This window comes from Trichosurus vulpecula, chromosome 3 (genome assembly GCF_011100635.1).
Source record: "Trichosurus vulpecula isolate mTriVul1 chromosome 3, mTriVul1.pri, whole genome shotgun sequence".
NCBI classification, from domain to species: domain Eukaryota; kingdom Metazoa; phylum Chordata; class Mammalia; order Diprotodontia; family Phalangeridae; genus Trichosurus; species Trichosurus vulpecula.
In genome coordinates this window covers 362,341,604-362,363,855 of record NC_050575.1, presented here as the reverse complement: position 1 = coordinate 362,363,855, position 22,252 = coordinate 362,341,604, and the positions used below count along the sequence as shown (strand labels likewise).

At 41.1% G+C, this 22,252-nt stretch overlaps 1 protein-coding gene across 1 annotated transcript in view; it reads left to right on the top strand.

Moving 5' to 3' along the window:
- The window catches only part of ADAMTS18 (ADAM metallopeptidase with thrombospondin type 1 motif 18), a 195,337-nt gene that overhangs the window by 161,585 nt on the left and 11,500 nt on the right, over positions 1-22,252 (top strand). The window contains exons 17-19 of the mRNA XM_036750035.1: positions 14,177-14,318; positions 16,113-16,239; positions 21,880-22,084. Coding sequence (XP_036605930.1) covers positions 14,177-14,318; positions 16,113-16,239; positions 21,880-22,084 — 474 coding nt within the window. The remainder of the gene's footprint in view (positions 1-14,176; positions 14,319-16,112; positions 16,240-21,879; positions 22,085-22,252) is intronic.

The following is a 22,252-nucleotide window of genomic DNA, read 5'->3' as shown; positions in this document are numbered from 1 at the left end:
TACAGATGAGAAAACTGAGGGAAACAGAGTTAAGTAACCCAGGGCTGCACAGATAGTATGCATCTGAGGCCCCATTTGAACTTAGGCCTGGCACTTTATCCACCATACCACCTAAGTGCCTTGCACATAGTAATCATTTAATGTTTGTTGGGTTGGTTGAATTATCTAAGGTGCGCTCAATTTTGGTTAAAAGCACAGTGCTCTGTATACCATAAACACTTAAAGTTTTATCAATGAATCAATGAATGCCAAAAAAAAAAAATAAAGAATAGGATTTGAATCCAGGTCCTCTAACTCCAAAGTCATTGCTCTACACCAAGCTGCCTATTTGAAAGTGAAACAGAATATTATAATATGTAAATAAAGTAATAGAATGATTAACCTGTTTTCCATTAAGAGTGTTGTAACTCTCAAAAAAAGTTCTTCAGTCTGATACCAGAGTTTTTGTTTCTCTCCCCCCCACCCAAACATTATAAACAATGAGGAAAAACCCCTCAATCTGAGTGCCAAGACTCCCCAGAGTATCTTAATCTACCCCTGAGTCTCAGAAATATATTGTTTTAACATTCACATTAAAATGAGCAGCAGAAGAATAGGAGTGATTTCCTCCAGAGGATTCTGCTTATCCATTGTTTTAACTCTATGGGCCCTAGGCCAGGCCTAGGCTCCCTCCCTGCTGAATGGGGTTGGGAGATTCCAGCCCCGCCTGTGGTTTTCAGCCTAAAGAAGCTGTAAATTTTATAATTCTGTGCCCTGCGGTCAGAGCAGCTGAGGGTTGTGTCTGAAGTCAGGTGGCTCATGTGTGAAAGGGAGACATTAACCAGCTCTCCTGAGGGCCTGGAAACATTTACGGGGCTGTCTGCCAGCTGTAGACTTCGGAGCAAATGCCAGTGGGCTGGACATTCTCTGGCTTGCATCCAGTTAAGTAGACAGAGTCCCTGGAGCTCTTTCTGGATGTGTCTGCTGAATAACTCAGTTGCAATATTCCACATTCAGTGTGAGGCTGTTCAGAAATGGTTTTGTTGGGATATGTTTCAAAATGTATTATTAGGAAGTTCTGTTCTTACATGCAGTTCTTCTTGCTTGGGGAAGATGGATTTTCTTGAATTAGTGTTGTAAATAAATCTTAGGATCATGGGATTTAGAGCTGGAAGGGTCTTTAGAGTGTCCAACTCCATCATTATACAGATGGAGAAACTGAGGCTCAAGAAAGTGCAGTAACCTGGCCAGGGTCACACTGGTGGTCAGATACTAATGATGTTCCAACTTCAAATCTAGTGCTCTTCACACTATGCCAAATGGCCACAAGCCAGTCATTACAAGGCTCATGAAAGGTGTTCTCACAGATATCCAAATGTTGTACCCTGCATCAATCAATCAATATTTATTCAGCACCCACTGTGGACTGGGCGCTGGATTACATACTGGGGATACAGAGATAAAATTGAAACAGTCCCTTGCCTTCTTACAATCTTGCTACGGAAGAAAATGTATGTTTATGTATACACACATATGTGTATGTATATTTACTTTGTTGTTATTCTGTCATGTCTGACCCTTTGTGACCCCGCAGACCATACTGTCCGTGGGGTTTTCTTGATAAAGATACTGGAGTGGTTTTGCCATTTCCTTTTCCAGTGGATTAGGGCAAACAGAGATTAAATGACCTGCTCAAGGTTAATAAGTGTCTGAGGCCAGACTTGAACTCAGGTCTTCCTGACTCCAGGCCCAGTTCTGTATCACTGAGTATGTACGTATGTGTGTATGTATGTCGACACACACACGTACACACAAAAATGTATACGTACATAAATATGCACATAGGTGAACACACATGCACATATGTTCATACTTGTATATACATGTATAGGCACATACATGGATGGGTACATATACATATATACATATATATGTATATATACATATATATATGACACATACATACAATGGGATTTAGGGGATGGACACTAGCCTTTTGGGGTGGAGATAATGAAAAGCTTTCTGCAGAAGATGGCAATTGAGATGAGCCTTGAAGGAAACTAGGAATTCTCAGGGGCAGAGGCGAGGAGGTGGGGCACTCCAGGTGCTGGAGACACGGGAATAGTAGATGGAGTAGTATGTATGAAGAAGAGTAAGAAGGCCAGTAGGGCTGAATCTTGTTCTCAGAATTGTCTTATAATATAATATATATAGGCTTTTATATATATATTGGCATATGTATAATATAATAAAGCTCATGTTTTCATAATGCTTTTGGTTTAAACAGCACCTTGCTAATGATAACCCCATTAGGTAGGCTATAATATCCCATTTGACAAATGGAGAAATGGAGGTTTGGAGAAGTTAAAGGATTTGTCCACAGTGACACAGCTCACAAGTCTGGAAGCCGGGATTTAAACCCAGGGCTTCTGACCCCTAGTCTGGTTCTCTTTGCATCCTACCAGTCTGCTTGTGTTGTTTTAAATGTTCTAACATGTTCTCACATGTTGTTTTAAATGCTCCCACATTCAGCCGTTTCCTCTCAACTCTGATGCATTTTGTGCAATAGAAGGATTGGTGAGATTGGTTTCATTGTGTCTCCAAAGATAGTAAGAAACATAATTTCCCTGGCAGCTTTGTCATCTCATCTAGCATTGCTCCTAATGAGCATAAACAGAAAGCTCATATGAAGACAGCTACAGTGTATGTATCGATCTTTTGCCCAGGATGAAAAGAGAGAAATTGTGGAAAGAATCTGTCAAAATCTTCCAAGTCAACGTCTGCTTCAGTGTTCAGTGTGAAGATGGGCACAAGGCAGAATGGCAAACCCATGTTGGAAAATGGAGCTCAGTTTGAGTAAAGGAAGAAACCAAGGATTTGAAAAATACTCAGAAGACTTATCTCTGTATAGCATGAGGACAGTCCTCCCGAAGAAAGATGAAAGGTTCTAGATATGGCAAGCACTAAATAAAGTCACGTAAAATGAAATTGACTGTGTCTTCATGGACAGGAGTTGACTAGTTGGTCATTGATACAAGAGCCATTATCAGACTCAATTGTATATGTGTAGTCAGATCATCAAGTACGTAGAGAAGATGCCAAAATCAGCATCAAGTTAGAAGGAAAAATAAGGATGAGAATACAACTGCATACTACTGCAACAGCTTTCACCTGGCCAATCCAAGTGAACTGTCCATGCCAAAAAATAGGAAAAGGAGAAAGGCAACTATATTGAAGAGCTTGGGTTGGATGGGTTGGTTAGAGTGGGGGCAGCAAAGTGGAGCAGTGGATAGAATACTAGACTTGGAGTTAGGAAAATCTGAGTTCAAATTCAGCTTCAGACCCTTGCCAGCTGTGTGACCCTAGGCAAGTCACCCTCTATTTGCCTCAGTTTCCTCATCTGTAAAATGGGGATAATAATAACATCTATATCCCAGGGCTGTTGTGAGGATTAAATGAGATAATAATTGTAAAGCACTTAGCACAGTGCCTGGCACATAGTAAATGCTATATAAATGTTAGCTATTATTTTTATTTGGAGCCAACCAACCCAGATCTAAATGCCACTTCACACATATACTAGCTCTATGATCATGGGTGCATTCCTTAATTTCTAAGAGCTTTGGTTTCTTTGCCTGCAAAGTGGAGCCACCTACTTTACAGGGCTGCTGTGAGGAAAGCACTTTTCCAATCTTAGAGTGACGCAGAATCATTCATTACTATTGTCCTTAACATTGGTGTTTCCTGCAAAAGTTGAATGGATATAAAGCAGTTTATGGAGGGCCAAAAGAGCCCAGAAACTGTCTTAGACAGAGAATGGGAGAAGATGAGGCAGGGTTCAAATAGAAGGATTCATGATCAATGGCCTAACAACACATGAGAAAAATGAAAGGTATGAAAAAATTCCTGTTGTCCAGACCATGACATAGTTGGATAGCCAGTTAGTTATATTTATGCACATATGTATATATACATATGTACATACATTTACCAGTGTTTACTAGGTGCTATTGTATGGTTCTGAATCTAGGAACCCCACAATTGGAATCAAGAGTCTGAGTGACCCAGCAAGCAATGGAGAGATGCATGGTGGGCATCAGCAGTTTACAGGGTTTCCTATGACATCCGATGCACAAGACGACTCAGAGAAATTACTGAGGAATTGTATGATTGGAAAGGTAGCCTGGTCATGTTGCCAGCAAGAGGGAGGACAGATGGCTGCTCTGAATGCTGTACTGTCACTCTTAAAGGGACTGAGAGAAAGACTTCCAGAATGTTGGTTAGATCTTCCATGGAGGATATATGGGAGAACCTGGACAACCATACCCTTCTGGTCCTCAGTTTTATTCATGTAAAATGGGATGAATAATAATTCTATATCCTCTAACACAAGGCTGTTGTGAGAAAAGTCATCTGTAAGCCCTAAAACTCCATATACCATATTGTTCAGAACATAGGTAGCACTTTCTCCCCAAGTCTGATATGTAAAAACTGAATGCAGTCTGTTATCAGTGCTATTTTTCAGTATGTACTTATAGATCTTTTCGCTGATAACTCATTTTAGGGGTGCAGCCTATATTTGTGGGTGGCTAATACCTAAGCAAACATAGTATCTGTGAGCTATTATTCTCTCTCTGTTGATTTGGTTCTATTTCTGCAGGTATGATAAAGTTGATTTACACACGTGTATATACATATGCAGATTATAGGATTTAGAATAGGAATTTGGGGGATCAACTCTCCCCAGAGCAGAACACTGTGACCCAGAGCAGATGGTCATTTTTCAAAGTAGCAGAGCCAGGCTTTGAACCTAGGTCATCTACTCTAGGGCCGATATTCTCACTACAGCACAGTGATGGCCTTGTTCCTTTACTATCCCAGCTCTCAAGTCTTAGAGAAAAGAATGCTGAGTAGTACTGTTGAGTTAACACTGCACCAGAAATTTGGGAGCAAATATTAGTGAATAAACACAGTCACCTATTGACTGCACATTCGGAAGTGACCTGTCATGGTGTTCTTAGTAAGCTTAAGAGGACGGTTAAACATATTACTCAATCCTCGGATCCATGAATTCTACCTGAGGGACTTGCAAGGGGAGGAGACAAAGGAGGAGGGAAGGGAGAGTTGAAACCCATGAAAGAAAACCAAAAAGGGGATAGGCATAAAGTGGGGCAAGCTGGGGAAAGGATTAAAAAAAGAAGAATAGTTAGATAAAAAGCAATGAGGCCAGGGTTCAGTTACTCTTGCTGTGTGTTCATCATCGTGTGAGTTAGCGTTAGTAAGAATAAAACTTTATTTTAGGTATGTTCTCTCTCAGTCAGAGCATGTGCTCCCTCAGACCAAAAGACTATCTCAGTTTTTCTGTTTTCTGTCCCCAGGATTTAACACAGTACTGAGCACATAATAAGCACTTGTTGTAGGTCAGTTATTCCAGTCACGTCTGACTCTTTCTGACCTGGTTTTCTCGGCAAAGATATTGGAGTGGTTTGCCATCTCCTTCTCCAATGGATTAAGGCAAACAAAGGTTAAGAGACTTGCCAGTGTCACACAGCTAGTGAGTGTCTGAGGCCAGATTTGAATTCATGTCTTCCAGGTACTATACCTAGCACTCTATCCACTGAGCCACCTAGCCATCTCCAAGGCAAACAGGTTAAATGACTTGCTCAGGCTCACACAGCTAGTGAGTATTTGAGGCCAGATTTGAACTCAGGCCTTCCTGACTCCAGGCCCGGAGGCGCTCTATCCTGAGCCATCCAGCTGCTTCCTAGTAAGCATTTACTAATTGCTTTTTCATTGATTCATTAGAAGGGTCTGTGTGAAAAGAATGCTGAACTTGGAGTCAACAAGACATAGGTTTGGTTGCAGACTCTGATATTTACTGGTTTTACTTAAACCCTGAACCTCAGTTTCCTCATTTGTAAAATGGGAGTAGTAATGCCTAAGCACCATGTAAATGCCAGCTTTTATTTTTATATCAGAGACAGCTAAGTAAGGAAAAGAAATGAGAAAGCCCATAGAACAAAAGGAGACGTTGAAGCCTGTGAGTTAGCTCAGGATGTATAGACAGTAGAATGCTACGCAGCCTGCTTTAAACTCTCGTATTAGTAGCTGGTACAGTGGACTGGGTGCCTGGCCTGGATTCAGGAATGTTCATCTTCCTGAGTTCAGATCTGGCCTCAGACACTTACTGGCTGCATGACCCTGGGCAAGTCACTTAACCCTGTTTGTCTCAGTTTCCTCATCTGTAAAATGAACTGGAAAAGGAAATGATAAACCACTCCAGCATCTTTGCCAAGAAAACCCCGAATGGGGTCACAGAGACTCAGACATGACTGAAATGACTAACCAACTTCAGTAAGGCTTGGGAGGCAAAGTTTCAGTGTACGATGGTCCCATTGGCTGTCTTAAGACTACAAACATTAGACCAAAGGGTTGTAAAGTTACTTTTGGCACTCTTGTACAGCTTATTTTTTTAAATTGAAAAGTGCCCTAGAAACATAAGTGGCTGTTATTTAAATATCATTCTCTTTTGATATTTTCTCCTTTATTCTTCCGATGCCAGTCATGAAAAATGCAGCCAGGTATAGTGGTTTTGAATTGCAGTTGACGGTTAGGTAGCTACTTCATTGATAGTTTGTGGAAAAAAGAGCTCCTTCAGTTCTGTGTGTGGAAATGCTCTTTTAAATGGGTGTACATATATTTAAGTTCAGATTTTTTTAATTAAGAGAGTATATGTTCCTTGAGGGGAAGGATTTTTGGTTTTATCACATCTCCTATGCCTAGCTCATAAAACCTTGCACGTGGTGGGCAATGGTTTGTTTTTTTTAATTGTTTCAGTGATAATATCGGGTCTCAATTTTCTCCTCTAAGGTTAGACTAGCGTACTAGCTGCTACCCAGATTGATAACAAAAGCTTACACTTATATAATGTTTGCATGTCACAACTTCAAGGTTCTGCCAATGCAACTCTATGACTTCCGTGCCTTAGTTAGATGGTCTTTATAAGTTGCTGTGGCTAAAAAGATGTCCTGCTCTGATATCCAACCTTCTATTAACAAGCCTCTTTCTCAGTGCTTCTCTAGTAAGTTACTCAAATTACAGATGATGTTCTTTTGGTTTCTGGGAGACTTCCCAGATCAGTATGACCTGCCAAAGTGCCCCAGCAACCTTTGAGAGGCCACAGCACAAGAAGGCAGAGGAAGGAATTTGACCAAGTTCTTAGAGTTACAGTATGTCAGTACTTCTTCAAAGATCTATGATTTCCTCATTGCAGGGGGCTTCTCTCCACAAATCATTGCTCTTAACAGACTCCCACCTTAAAAAATCCTCTATAGCTAACCCTGTGGTGATGAGTCTTTCCCTGCTTGATCCATAGATGACATACATAGTTTGCAAAGCCTGGAGAAGTCTCTCTCCTAGATAGCTGAGAATCATAGAGTGGTGCTGGAAGGGACCTCAGAGGACATTTAATTTAATCCTTTTGTTTGACCAAAGAGGAAACCAAGGCAACTAAGGCCCAGGAAAGTTATTCTTGCCAAAGGTATGAATAGTCAAAATCAGAGTGGGGATTTGAATCCAAGTCCTCTGATTCCAGGGTCAGTGACTGAAACATGGAAGACAAGATGTAGAAAACATGTTTTAATTAAAAGAAAAAAGATTAGATGGGTGCTGTACAAATACATTCCAGTGAGCCCAAGATACACAAGGGCTCTCACGGAACATCCACCAAGGTCATGGTCCCATCATGAGGAATCCTTGACACTGAGGCTCCCCATGAGCTCTTGGCAGGGAGAAGCTGTAGCCCTGCTGTCTTATACCTCTTGATACTGATAATCTTCTACTGCCCCCTTCTGGTGGCCCCTCCACTCTCCTCACTGAATGATTGGGGGGATCCAGTTCAATGCATTCAACAAGCATTTATTAAGAGCCTACTTCATGGTGCAAGGACCGTGGTTTTCCCGACTCCCTATCTTCCCTAGCTCTATCATAGTGCTCTGCAAAGAGCAGGCATTTAATAAATGTTTGTTGAAAGACTGATTGAATAGATGTGTAAGCCTTTACGATTCATGATTTGGATGAAAAAGTAAACATTCCCTGTCCTCAAATAGCTTATAGTGTAATAGGGAATACCACTTGTACCCCAGTAAAAGAGTGTGCATTAGGAACAAAGAGGCAATCCAGACAGATCACTCCAATACAATTTTAGGCGGGTGAGATTGGCTTGGGGAAATCAGAGAAGGCTTCATGAGGAGGTGCCACCTAAGCTTGTTGTTTGTCCTTTGTTCTGGAAGAAGACCATGACGTCAGGAAGATGACGCCATGACTTTCATGTGAATTGGATTTAAGTGAGGGGAGGGCTGTGCAAGGTCACTGGCCTCACTTTCTCCTCTGGGGCTATCTGGGTCCAGTGGCAAGATATAGATCAGGATGGCTGGAGATGGCCTCATGCCACCTAAGCTAGGCCTTGAAGGAAGGGAAGAATTCCTTGAAGTGTAGATAAGGAGAGAATGTATTCCACATATGGGATAAGTCTAAGAGAGAGCACAGATATAGGAGAGCATAAGACAAATTTGGAGAATAGTTATTAGAACATTTTAGAATTAAGGGGAATAATACAAAAGGTAGGTTGGAACCTGATTGTAAATAAGACAATAGTTAAAACACTAGGCTCAGAAATTTGTGTTTTATTCTGTAGGCAATGGAGTCATGGAAGGTTTTTGAGCAGTAAATTCACGTGGCAGACTCATGTATGAGGAAACTTCCACTGGTGTGAATTTTAGACTAAAATACAAAGGGACTGGAGGCAGAGATACCAGCTAAGATGTTACAATAGCTCAGGTGAGAGGTGATGAACTAGCTTGGTTGCAGTGAGTGGAGGTAAGAAGATGGGTATGATAGATGTTTTGGAGACTGGACTGAGAAGATTTGGCAACTGACTGAATGTGGGACTGTTGCCTCCCTACTCTAGGTGATTCTGATAATATAGCCTAAAGCCATTTTAGATTTTTTTTTGGTCAATCTCGTCACCCTTTTGGCCTCTCCATGTTAACATTGGGTCCCTACAGGTCTAGTGTCTTACAAATCACCCCAGTGCTTTCTTAATTCCCCTTCCTTTATCAATGGGTGAAACGATTCAAATCAGGCAGGGGAAGGTAGAGCTATGTTTCTGTAATATTTCTCAGGCTTGCTTGCCTCCCACCCCCAGCTTGATTCTAATTCCTCCAAGTCAGCCCATTTGGTTGGAAGGGGAGGAGGAAAAGGTCGAGGCTCACCCTGGGCTTGTCTACAGCTGCATTTGTCATACCTCTTCAATTTATAAGGGAAATGAAGTGACATGTTAACTCCCATAACGAATATGCTGTGAATGTAATACTTCTGTGGAAATTCATGTTCAATTATATATAAAGTCTCTGAAGTGCCTGTTTTTACTTAATAGAGCATTAAAACGTTTACCAAAACATGGCGAAAATCCTAAATATGGAAAGTATAATATTTTTTCAAAATGTATGAAATGTTATCTTAACCCAAACAGATGGCTCGGTTAGGATGTCTGCATGACTTGGTTGCAGTAATGGACTCTGGGAAAAAAAGAGAAAAAGAAAAAAAAAAGCTCTAAGAAGGGCCACAGATAGTTAGCTGAGACATTAGAGCTCTGAGTGGGAAGGTTTCCATTTCTGACCATGGAGGCCCTGGTATTTTGGGGTTTTAGTGGACTCATCCATGGAAAACATACCCTCATCTGTTGAATGAATGAATGAAAAAGCATTTATAAAATGCTTGCTGTGTTCTGGGCACTTTGCTGTTAGACACAAAAGGCTGTTTCTCTGAGGTAATAAAAAGTTGGGTGTCATAAGATTTAGAACTAAAGTGGATCTTAAGAAGTCATCAAACCCAACTCCATCCCAACCACCCAACCCCTTTACAGAAAAAGAAACAGGCTCAGAGATGGGAAGTGATTTTTCTCAAATCCTATAGGTAGTAACAGAGCTGAGAGCTGAACCCTGGTTTTCTTATGCCAAAGACAGGGCTATTTTTACTCTACCATGTTACCACTCCATCTTTACTTTGATGATGACAATTATGATAGCTAGCACTTATGTAGTTAGTACTTTAAGGTTTGTAAAACCCTTCACAAATATTGTCTAAGTTTATCCTCTCTGATGGTTCTGTGTTCTCCCTTGGTGTTGGGTTCCCTTCAGTGGGTCCAGATCACAAGCTACCCAGGCTTTCTCATCCCATGCTACTCTTATCTTTGTCTTTCCATAAACCCACCAAGAACATCAGGATCCTGTAATCACCATGCTGGAGGCCTTACTCTGGTTATATTTAACTTTCTTAGAATACAGTACTCAGGCAGCTCATGGGATGACTGGAGCATTGCCCCTTGGTTCAGGATTGAGAGACTACTGAAGTCGTTTTCATTCTTCTGGCAGATTAGAAACAATTGCATTTGGCACCTATTATTTAGCAAGACTATTGAAAGAAAATAGCTGACATGTGATTCTTCCCTGCCATGGGCTTCTCCCTGGCCTTATCTCTACCTACCACACTCCCCAGTAGCATTTGAGGTTATATTTTCTGTTGCTTCTATCAGGTGTAAAAACTGCTAGTAATTACTGCCATCTGTTGTCCCTTACTCAATATGGAACCTATATGAAAAGCAACTCCTTTCCCGTTCTCATGTCCTTGAGCATCAATTGCAACATCATAAGATTATAAGACAGAGCTAGATAGAAACTTAGAGATCACTTAGTCCAATCTTCTTATATAGATGAGAAAACCAAGTCCAAATTTGAATGAGGTGAGATGATTTCCTTAAAGTCATACAACTGGTAAGGAAAAGTGCCGATACTGGATCCCTAGTCCTTGGATTCCAATTCTAATGCTCTCTGTCCTGTACACACTCCCTCTCAACAAACCTTTATTGAATACTTACTATGTGCAAAGCACTGTGCTTTATACTGGGGGGAATATAAAATCTAAATAAGAAGTAATCTCCTCTTCAAAGAGTTCACAGTCTAGTAGTAGGAGAATAAGGCACAAACACACATAAATATTTCAAAGTTATAACATGATTAGTGCATTAGTTGGTTAGTTGGATGTTGTCCTTCGTTCTCAAAGATGACCAAAATGACATCACTATGTTAGAGTCAAGTTACAGTGTGTCTTATTGTGGCTGATCAGATGAAGACCAGCTCAGAATGCTCTACCACAGGTCAGGCACAAATAATCTATGTGAACATTTAGGATGCATTCTCTATATCTGCACATTTTGTGTTTCTTTTGAGCTATTTCAATTCTGCTTTGCTCAAAGAGCACAGCACCTTCTCTGATGAGGGGATGCCATGCTGGGTGGTCCTGTGCCAGTGTCTCCCATGTCATGCAATTAATTCCACAGTTCTTAAGAGAGACCTTGAGAGTGTCCTTGTATCTCTTCTTTTGACCACCATGAAAGTCCATTAGTAAGGTATAAACAAAGAATTATGTGTGAGACTGATGAGGTCGGGAGACACCAGGAAGAGTCATTTGAATTGAGTTCAGAGATCAGGTAAGATTTCAACAGATAAAGAAGGGTATGGAGGTAGGAAGCTTCACGGTATGTTTATAATAGCCAAAAGAGTAATGGCGATCCTAGACCTATATTCCTGAGACAGGTACCACGCAACCTTCTTTAATGGGGGACAGATGCTGCAGGACTTAGTCAAGATCAAAACTTCTAAAGGAAGGAAGTTTCGTAGAAGAATCTAAGAATGGTGGGAAGAATCTAAAATTTGGAGAGGACCTTGGTTCTAATGCTAGCTCTGCTACTTACTAGCTACTTACATACCTTTGGTATGGTCTTATATTTAAATGAGGTCCTTTTCAGCTCGGAATACTATATTAATCTATAATAGCCCTGATCTTCTTTGCCTGGTTAGATCCCATCTGGGGCACTGTGTTCAAGTCTGGGCACCCTGTTTTCAGAAGGACATTGATGAGTTAGACCATTACCCAGAAGAGGGTAGCCCCATGGTTGAGGGTACTAATGCTATTCCATGCAAATGTCAGTTGAAGGAACTAGAAGTATATAGCCTGGAAAAGAGAAAGATTTTTGGAGGGGTGGGGGGGTCATAATTGTGGTATTTGAGTATTTAAAGGACTGTTATGGGGAAATGGGATTGGACTTGCTCTATTTGGCCCCAGAAGGTAGAGCTATAAGTTAATGCCTCAGGGGAGTTGCAGAAAGGTGATTTTGACACAATTATGAGCAAGAGCTCCTTAAGAATCAGAGTTGTGCAATAACTGAAAGGGCTGCCTCAGGAGCTAGTAATTTCCCATCGCTGGGGTTGTTCAGGTAGAGACTAGACAAGACCTCTTGTCAGAAATGTCACAGAAGCAATTCATGCACCAGGCAGGAGGACGAGATGACCTCTTGGGCCCCTAACAACTCGGGAATTCTATGATTTCTATTTGTAACCAAAACCATCCTTACCTCTCTAGTACACATTCATCCTCAGCTCTGGTGATCAGTCCTTGAAAGAGTTTCCTGACCCTTCAAAAACTCCTGAAAGGAGAGAACAGCTGGTTCTGTTCAGGGTTTGAACCTGAGCAGTGTTGGAGTAGTAGAAGAGGAAAAGGAGAGATGTTGAGGATACCCTCATATAGGCGATGCGTAGGTTTGCCTTGTATCTTTGCATCTTTTCTCACTTCAGTCTCTGAGCTGGACCAACTGCTGATGATGCTCATTGCTCTATCCCCTACCATCATTTTTCCCCATCAACCCCTCACATCCTAGGTTCTAGAACATAAGTTATTAGAAAAGATATATTGTTTAATACTTTACAATTATGAAGCTTCCCAATCAGACACATGCACCCAGGTTGCAGTTATTGAGCTCGTTAACCAGCGCCTGACACCTAACAGGCACTTCATAAATGTTTGTTGATTGATTGACTGATTGAAGTAGCAAGCAAATATTTATTTATGACCTGCTAATGGAACAGTCTCTGCTAAGACCCAAGGCAATGCTTGCAGAGTATGGGAAAGATATTGCAACCTCATACTCTATATACTGTGTAAATGACCTTCTCCTAGTCTGGTGGAAGGATCAGTCAAAAGTCAAAAGCCCTAGAGTAGAAACTTATCTCTGCCATCCAATGTTCATGTGACATTGGGCAACTCTCTTTCTTCCTCTAAGCCTTGTTTTACTCCTCTGTACAATAGGAAGGATTAAATGGGATAATAAGATAAAGGGAGGGAGGGAACTAAGCATTTCTATACTACTATGTGCCAGTCATTGTCACTTTTTAATAAATAATATCACATTTGATCCTCACAATGACCCTGTGAGGTAGGTGCTATAATTATCTTCATTTTACAGGCAAGAAAGCTAAGGCAAACAGATAAAGTGACTTGTCCAGGGTCACACAGCTGGCCAGGACTTCCTGACTCCAGGCCCAGTGCTCTGTGTTCTATACTGCCAGCTGCCTCAAATAGGGCCACAGGATTAAGGGCTGGAAATGATCTTAAAGGTCATCAATTCTAGACTCACCACATCATCTTGCATCTGGAGAAACCAAGGCTTGGAGAGGAGAAGTCACTTTCTGCAGGTTTCACTGCTAGTAGTTAGTGGCAAAGCTCGACCTACAACCAGTCTCTCCTAAGTTTCTATCTGGAATTCTTTTCCCCTGATGACTTTGTAAATCTTAGAGTGCTATGACAGTGTAAATTATTGGGGTTAGAGTACCAAACCCTTCAAGTTATGGAAAAGGAAACTGAAGCTCAGAGAAGGAAGGAATTTGCCCCAAATGAAAAGATAGAAGCAGTGCCCAGATCAAAGCCTGACCACTTGACTTTCAATACAGTACCCTTCATATAACATCATACTGCCTTCTCTTTATTATTAATTATTATTATTATTATCATTGTTACATGAGGATGAGAAGCTTTGGGGGAATATCATGTAATGCTTCTTAATGTCATCTTGATTGAAGTCACATTTTGATCGTGTGTGTCTTAAAGAGCCACTGGGAAACAGTAGATCTGAATCTCACATTTGGAATCCTAAATCTCATGAATTTGCGCTCTGTGAGCCAGAGTACAAAATGCCTTTGAAATTGCCAGGGCTGCATGGCCACCTCTAAAATGTCAAAGGAGATTGAAGACCAAGATTTAATGTTTGTCCTCCATTCCTCTCCTTTTATCTACCCCTGTGCAGATTCTGATGCAAGGCAAAAATCCAGGGGTATCATGGCAATATACCCTGGCAAAAGGCAAGACCATGATGCAGACAGTGCCAGGAGGACACATCTACACGTGGAAGACAGTGCAGTCGGACTGTTCAGTCTCATGTGGTGGAGGTAGACAACTTTCCTAATTCTTCTTCTTCTGGATCTTCTTAAAACTCTATCCTTCTGGCAGTCTTCATCTGGGCAAGAAAAAAATGAGCCAATGTTAAGACTGGGCTTTCATAGGAACCCTATTGATATAGAAAGCCAATATAAATATCAGGAATTTCAGATCCTTCTCTGTTGCCTCTTTTTGGTGTAAGGGTGACTGAGATCTTGAAAGGCACTGACACTGGAGCACAAACTATGTCAAGTCTTACAAAGATGGAAAGCCTTTGAATGTAGCACTGGTAGGTCATTGCATAGCTAGCTGCCTTGGAAAGACCACTGTTGGGCTATTGTATTCAGGGTGCCATATTTTGAGAATGACTTTGCTAAACTGAAGCCAATTTAGAGGAGGGTAAGGGACTGACACCCATGCATAAAAGGATGGACAGAGGGCATGAAGACTGGAGAAGGGAAGGAGCATGAGCCATGATAGTTGTTTTGCTTGGCCCCAGAGGGTAGAACTGGAAATAGCGGGGAGAAGTTGCAGAGAATCAGACGTTGGATTAATATAAGGAAGCTCTTTTTCACAATTAGAGCTGTATTAAAGTGGAACTGGCTCCATTGAGGGGTAGTGAGCTCCCCATCTCTAGAATCTGAATGAGTTCTTGTTGAGGATGGTATAGACAGGATTCCCACTCAGTCATATGTTGGTTTAAATCAGGGCTGTCCAACCTTAGGATTTTGTTGAAACAATAGACAATATATTTTGATTTGCCATTTTAGTGAGAGCTCTACGGTAGCTCCGCTTCATTTACTAAAGCATTTATGTAAATTTCTATGCTTGTAGGCGGGTGCTTAAGTCCGGGCCACATTTTGAACAGCCCTGGTTTAAATGATCCTCAGGGCCCATTACTGCTCTAAGATTCTATGAAATCAATAGGATTTAGATTTGAGGAACATTTCTGTCAAATTGAGCATAACATGAGTCAAGATTGGCAGTTTTCCTACACTGTTGGCCTCTATTTTCAGAAGACCATTTAGTACCTCAAGAGATTGGCAACCCATTTTCCCCAGCAAAGTCATCTATTTCACAACATATTTGCTTTATTTCATTACCTTCCCCCAGTGGGATATTTTGACCAGTCTTCAAATCAGGCCTGCAGACTGAAAATTGAAACTAGACAAATATGACAAATATGAAAATATTCTCTGGGAGGAAAAATGTCTTAGATTAGTTTCAGTTTTCCCCATGGGAGGTATTTCCCTATTACATTTTGTTCATAGTTTCCAATTTTAAAAAATGCTGCCAGAGCATTAAAAAACCCCAAAACACTATAATAAATTTAAGGCTGCAAGATGCAACTATTGACTACCTGTGAAACCTCAGGTAAATTCAGTCCTCCTTTCTGTGGGGGGAGGGGAAAGGAAATTAGCATTTATATAGCACCTACTATGTGCTATGGTGCCTTAGCACTGTGCTAAGAGCTTTATAAATATTTTCTCATTTGATCCTCACAACAGCCCTGTAGGTGCTGTTACTATCCCCATTTAAGAGTTGAAAAAAGTGAGGTAATCAGAGGTTAAGTGATTCGTCTAGGGTGACACAGCTAGTAACTGTCTGAGGACTCATTTGAACTAGAGTCTTCCTGGCTAGGAAGGAGTCCATGCCCTGAGCCACCTAGCTGCCTCCGTGTCTCAGTTTCCTCATCTGTGAAATGAGGGATAAGGACAAAATGATCCCAATGTTCTCTTCCAGGTCTATGTCCCATGCTAGACAACTGTTGATGTTTCTTTTTTTAACTCTCATTGTTTCTTTAGGTCACATTATAGTAAAAACCATTTGTTTACAAGATCATCTGAAGCAAGTGAATTCATCCTTCTGTAGCACAAAGACCAAACCTGTGACTGAACCCCAAATGTGTAATGCCTTTTCCTGTCCTGCATAGTAAGTGTTACCCAGAACTGTCACTGTTGCATGGTAGAAGAGAAAGCACACTGATCTGGAGTCAGGATCTGGATTCCAGCCCATGCTTGCCAATGATTTTCTGTGTGATCTTGGACAAGTCCCTTCCATCCTCAGAACCTCCTCTAGATCATCTCTAAGGGCCTATTCTGGGCTGGTCCCAACTCAGATCAGGCCCTTGATAGTTTAGATTTGATACCAGAATAGAATAAGACACTCGTAGTTATTCAACAATTAACTAAAAAGATCTACTTGGCCCTAAAAGAAAAAGACTATTCAACAAAGACAGGTATTAAGGTGATTCATTTGAGTAATGCTCAAATTGCCCATTGTGATCCATCAGCCAAGCTTTATAGCACCCATGGTGCTCCTCATGGCTGCTTTTTACTCAGATGATAAGGAGGTGATGTCAACAATCTCAGTCTTAAGGATTGTTTCCTTACCTTTTAAGGAAAAAATGAGCCTAACTTGCGCAGAGAGGAAGACTTAGAATATTGCTCCTTCCGTATGCTTCTCCCTTAGATGCTAGGCTCTCAGGGATCTTCCAGCTTAATTTCTATGAGCTCTCTTTAGACAGGGATGAAAGTGATTTTTCACAAAGGTTTTTGAAGCAAAGTGCCTCAAAAATGTGGCATCAGGTACTCTTCAACTCATACTCATAGAAAAAGAACGAAAATATTCTTAAATAAAACAGACAGCTCCAGGATTTTAGGGCTAGATGCATTCTAATTCTGCAAACGAGAGGATGGAAGCCAAAGAAATAAATTAGTATGTCATTCAGAACCACAAATAGCATTGGTGCTTACAAATAAATTACTCTACCCCCAAACAATGAACTTTAACTTCTTTGGAAGTAACTGGTATATGGCCACGAAAATAATTTTTCAATTTTGAATTATCTTTTTATTTTATTTTCTGGATAGACATACCCTGGGTTGCTCCAATCATGGATATTTTGCAAAAATATTTCAATAGCTCAATGAATCTGTGATCTCATCAATGTACTTCCTCCTTCTTACAGTGTGGATCCCAACTCATCCATGCATTCTCATACTTGGTGATTCTCATCAAGGTCCTTCCATGAATTTTGCATGGAGGTTCTACCCAATGCATTAAAGGGCCTCCTCTTTTAAAATTCTTGGGTAAGAGTTTATGCCTTAAAGAGATAAAAGATAAAGGAAAAATGAGCCTTATGTTCAATATAGAAATTCCTTTTTGGTAGCAAAGAACTGGAAACTGAGAAGGCAGCCATTAATGGGAGTTTAAACCTTTACAACTCGCACCTACTCTAAGACTTTTGGGACATTCTATATAATGTAGTGTGTATAGATAATGTAATATATATATAGATATAGTGAGAGACTGAATGTAGTAGTGACTAGAGAGCTGCCTTCAATCTCAGGAAGACTTGGATTCAAGTTTTATCTCATCTACACACTGGCTACATTTCTCTAGGCAAAACATTCAACCTTTCAGGACCCCTAGGAACCTCTTTCAGATTATGAGTTGGAGATGGTGGAGAAGGTGACGGTCTACTTGGGAAGAGGAAGTTCCTCAAAGGAAACTCCCAATAGTAATGATATCACAGGTCTGGTCCAAAAAGACTATAGTGGAGTAGAAAAAGTGCTGGTCTTGGAAGGGAATGAAATTATGTACCTGCTGTGTGCCAGGCACTGTGCTAAGCATTTTACAAATATTATCTCACCTGATCCTCACACTAACCCCAAGAAGTAGGTGTTACCCTAGTTTACAGTTGAGGAAACTGAGGCAGACAGAGACTAAATGATATGCCCAGAGTCACACAACTAGTAAATATTCTGAGGCCATGTTTGAACTCTGGTCTTCCTGATTCCAGGCCTAGCACTCTATCCACTGTGCCACCAGCTGCCTCAGACCCTGTGAGGTGGGTGGCAAAACGAATTATTGTTGTCTTCCATCTTAAAAATTAGGAAACTAAAGCTCAGAGAAAAGAAGTAGCTTTGTGGCCACAAAGTTAGAATGTATCAGCAAAGGAATCTGAGGCCAGTTCTCCTTTAAAACCCGTCACTCCTTTCCCCTAAACCTCTCCAACCTATTTTCTCTTCTGTGCCCAGGGGAGAACTGAGATGAGATAAGAAAGCTGGGAATATGGAATTGCTAAATGTTCAAGATGCAAATAAATGAAGTGCCTTTGGATTCTTTAAAATTTTAAAGACCCATGCAGGGAGTGTTTACCAACTAGCTATGGAAAGAAAGAACAGAAAGAAGGAAGGAAGGAAGAAAATGTACACATGACCCTCATTATTAACATTTTTCCATCTCTTTCTTATGTCTAGAATATCTAGACAATGAACAAACAATGAATTAAGCCTTGGTTTGTAGTGTCTTTTGATTCCCGAGGTATAAATGCTCATACTGAATATTTAGCCATCAGCTCTCCAAGCCTATACAAGCCAGCTCAGGACACAGCTGGATCCATGTTTCATCAGTGTGGATACTCCCTTATCCCACCAGTGGTGTAGACTGCAGCCCCTTGGTGACTTGGCAAATGGTTTCATGAGTCGCCATGGCGAAAATATTTTATCCCCTGGAAGCCAATCCTCTGGTGATAACTCTTTGTCAGCTTAGCTAGGCTAGTCCTCAGATGTCACTTGGCTAGTTGCCAGGCTGGTACTCTGAAGCACTTCCAGCGTGTTAGGGCAATCCAGAATTCATTATACACTAATATGTCTTTGGAGAGCCCAGGGTCACCTCCATACCATAAGGACTTGGACAGACATTCTTCCTCAGAATGTGATAATAATGGTTAGCTTCGGAAAGAGCGCCATGCACCATGAGAATACCAATTTCAACCCAACATCTTATAAGCTACTTGCATATGTGAGGGATTTTCTGCTCAGGTTTGGGTTAGGCTGAACAGACTTTCACAGCTCCTCCAGCTCCAAGATTCATTTGGAGCACTGAAAGACATAGCACTGCCTTATAAGAATCTTGGTCAAAATACAATTGGCTGAGAAAGTCACATAGAAAAGGGCTCTGCTTGGTCAGAAAGGTTAATCTCAGCGAGTTCTCCAGCAATAGTGTGGCTAAGGGCAATTCAGAAAAACTGCTGAAAGAGGCATGTGGTCCTATCCCTTGAGCCAAGAACCACCTCTAGGCCTTGTCTGTTTCTGGAGAGTCTGAGTATCCTACTACTGTGTAATTGGCAGTTTGGGTTTCATGGTCTGTAGAGTACTGGCATTTAAAAATTCCTATAGCTGGGTGACTTCATAAGGTTGGGTTTTTGTTGTTTTGTTTTGTTTTTTTAAAGAGCGGCAAGTCCAAACCCTGAATTTTATAGGGGAAGAAACTGAAGTGACTTATCTAAGATCACACATTGAGTCAGTGGTAAAGCTGAAATTCGAACCCGAGTCTTCTGACTCTAGGTGTAGCACCCTTTCCATCCTAATCTTTCTTCAACTCACCTGCCCCCCCACCCTCCTCTCCCACTCTCTCTCCTCTCTCTCTCACCTCTCCTCTTCCTCTCCTCTCCCATCCCTGTCCTGTCCTCTCCTCTTCCTTCTCTCTCCTCAAATTACCCAGCACCGATTTATTTGTATACATGGTATATTGTACCACCACAACCTCAACCAGTCAGCCACAGAATGTATGAACCTTGAGGGCAGGGATTGTGGCTTTGCCATCTCTGTTGCACCTAGTGCAACAGCACCCAAGTTGAACTGAATTAAACCAAAACTCATATGTGGCCAATTTATATCAAAAGATGATTCTGTTGATTCAATTGCAAGAAAAACCCAGCTGAATCTTTGAAAAGGATCTTCCTTTCCTACCAGGTGGGAACACAAATTATGCATCAAAGAGTTACTTGATGATCAAAGGATTAAAGCAAGGGAAGTTAAGTAAATAGATAGCATTTATATGGTGTTTTGAAGTTTGCAAAGCATTTTACAGACATTATCTCATTTTGTCTTCACAACTACTCTGGGAGGTAGATGCTGTTATTATACTTATTTTTAGATATTCTCCAGGAATGTATGTGTATATATTTATCGCGTACTTGTACATCATACCTGCATATATAAGGGAGGAGGAAGCCCTTTTGGAAAGCCAAGAACCCTGAAGATGACTTTTCCTTTTTACTTATTCTAAGTAACTACAGAGAGACACAAAGGAAATCTATCTTTTCTGTTGCCTTTGGAATGGAAAGATATGGAAACCTCTCTTTATTTTTAATATATCAATTTCATTTGCACCATTCATTGAGATTTTCAATGAAGGAATGATTTTAAATGCTGCCCCCATCCCAATTTTTTTTTCTACTGGAGGATCTAGAGCTTAAAGAGACTTTCAGAGCATCTGGTCTGAACCTTGATGAGCTCATTTCTCTATCTCAGTCATACACGGGAGTGGCCACACCTTAGTCTCACCATCATTCATAATTGTGACACCTTTACATCTTAAAGTCTGAAATTTCCCAGTCTGACTAAACTTTCCCTCCCATCTCTCCCTCTGTTGTATGCCTCCTAAACCCATTTTTCATTTTCTCCATGACTTATAGTCTCGTCAATATTCATTGTTCTCCCAATCCATCACCTTGGCGATGTCCTCACCTTCTTCCCTTTTGAGTCTTGATCCCACAGTTCATCTGTGACTGTAAATTGACCTTTGAACCACAGGCTCATGGATTTTGAGCTGGAAGTGACCTTAAAGGTCATCTAGTCCAACCCTCTTATCTTACAGATGAGGAAAGTGAGGATCCACTGACACAGCTTTTGAAAGCCAAGGTCACATCTGAATCATGGCAAGGCAACAGAGGAGGACCTAAGTGGAGGCTCTTTATCTTAGGGTGATAGAAGTTGTTTACTTTGAGAACAGCATGCACTGTGAGAGCACATCAGCCAGACCTCCTCCAGGGTCTTTACATATTTGAGAGTATACCTGGTTAGTACAAGATGACCTCTGCAATCCCTCCAGCTCTGAGATTCATCTGGAATACTGAAAAGACGCAGCCCTGCCTAAGTGACTTGTCCAAGGTTACACACATACCTAAGTGACAGAGATGGAATTTGAATCCAGGTCCCCCCATGCCCTGCTCCCTTGTCCTTCAAGTGTTCTTCAGACCTTGCTAATGTAGCCTCTTTCTTCCTTTTTCTGGGCCTTCTTTCTTCCTTTTTCTGGGCTTATGAATGTCATGGGGGAGTCCCTGGAGCCAATCAGTCAACCAGCAAGGACTTATTAATCATTTACGTTGCTTAACAGGTCAGACACTCTTCTAGGCCTTGACATACAAAGATAAAAACAAGACAATCCCTGTTGTCAAGGAATTCACATTCTATTAGACAAGATATTATATACATGTATACATAACAGAGGTATATCTTCATAAAAAGTTCACCAACAGCAAGTTAAGAATTCCTGCTATAGAGGATCCACTCAATCTTTTAGAGGTCTTCCGCTGGACCTTGCAACATTTGTTGGGTGTCATTGTAACACTTTGTTCATGTTTGCTGTTGCTACATTCCTGGATCACTTTCTTTTTTGGTCCTTCATATTTGTTGAATTAAGTTTTCATGTTAAGGGAGTTTTGTTAGGCTTCTCATAGATTCCATTTCATAATACCCAAATGCCTTTTTCCTCTGAAAGTTGGGCCCCAGGAGAATGGAGTTCCTGCAGCAAGTCTTGTGGGGGAGGCCAGCAAAGCCGGCTTATTCAGTGTGTCCAAAAAAGAAGTTTCCAAAAGGAAGAGATTGTAGTACATTCTCGATGCCCAGTGAGCACCCCATCCCAGATCCAAGTCTGCAATAACCATGCCTGTCCCCCAGAATGGAGTCCTGGGCCCTGGTCTCAGGTAAGAAATAAAGCATTTGTTGCATTGTATACCAAGGAGACAGTAAGGAAAGCGGGAAGAAAGAATTGTGTCCAGCTTTGGACACTTCATTGTGGGAAGGAATTAATATATCCCAAGGAGGATCAGGAGCATGATGAAGGTTCAAAATTAGTACATTGGGATATTTAA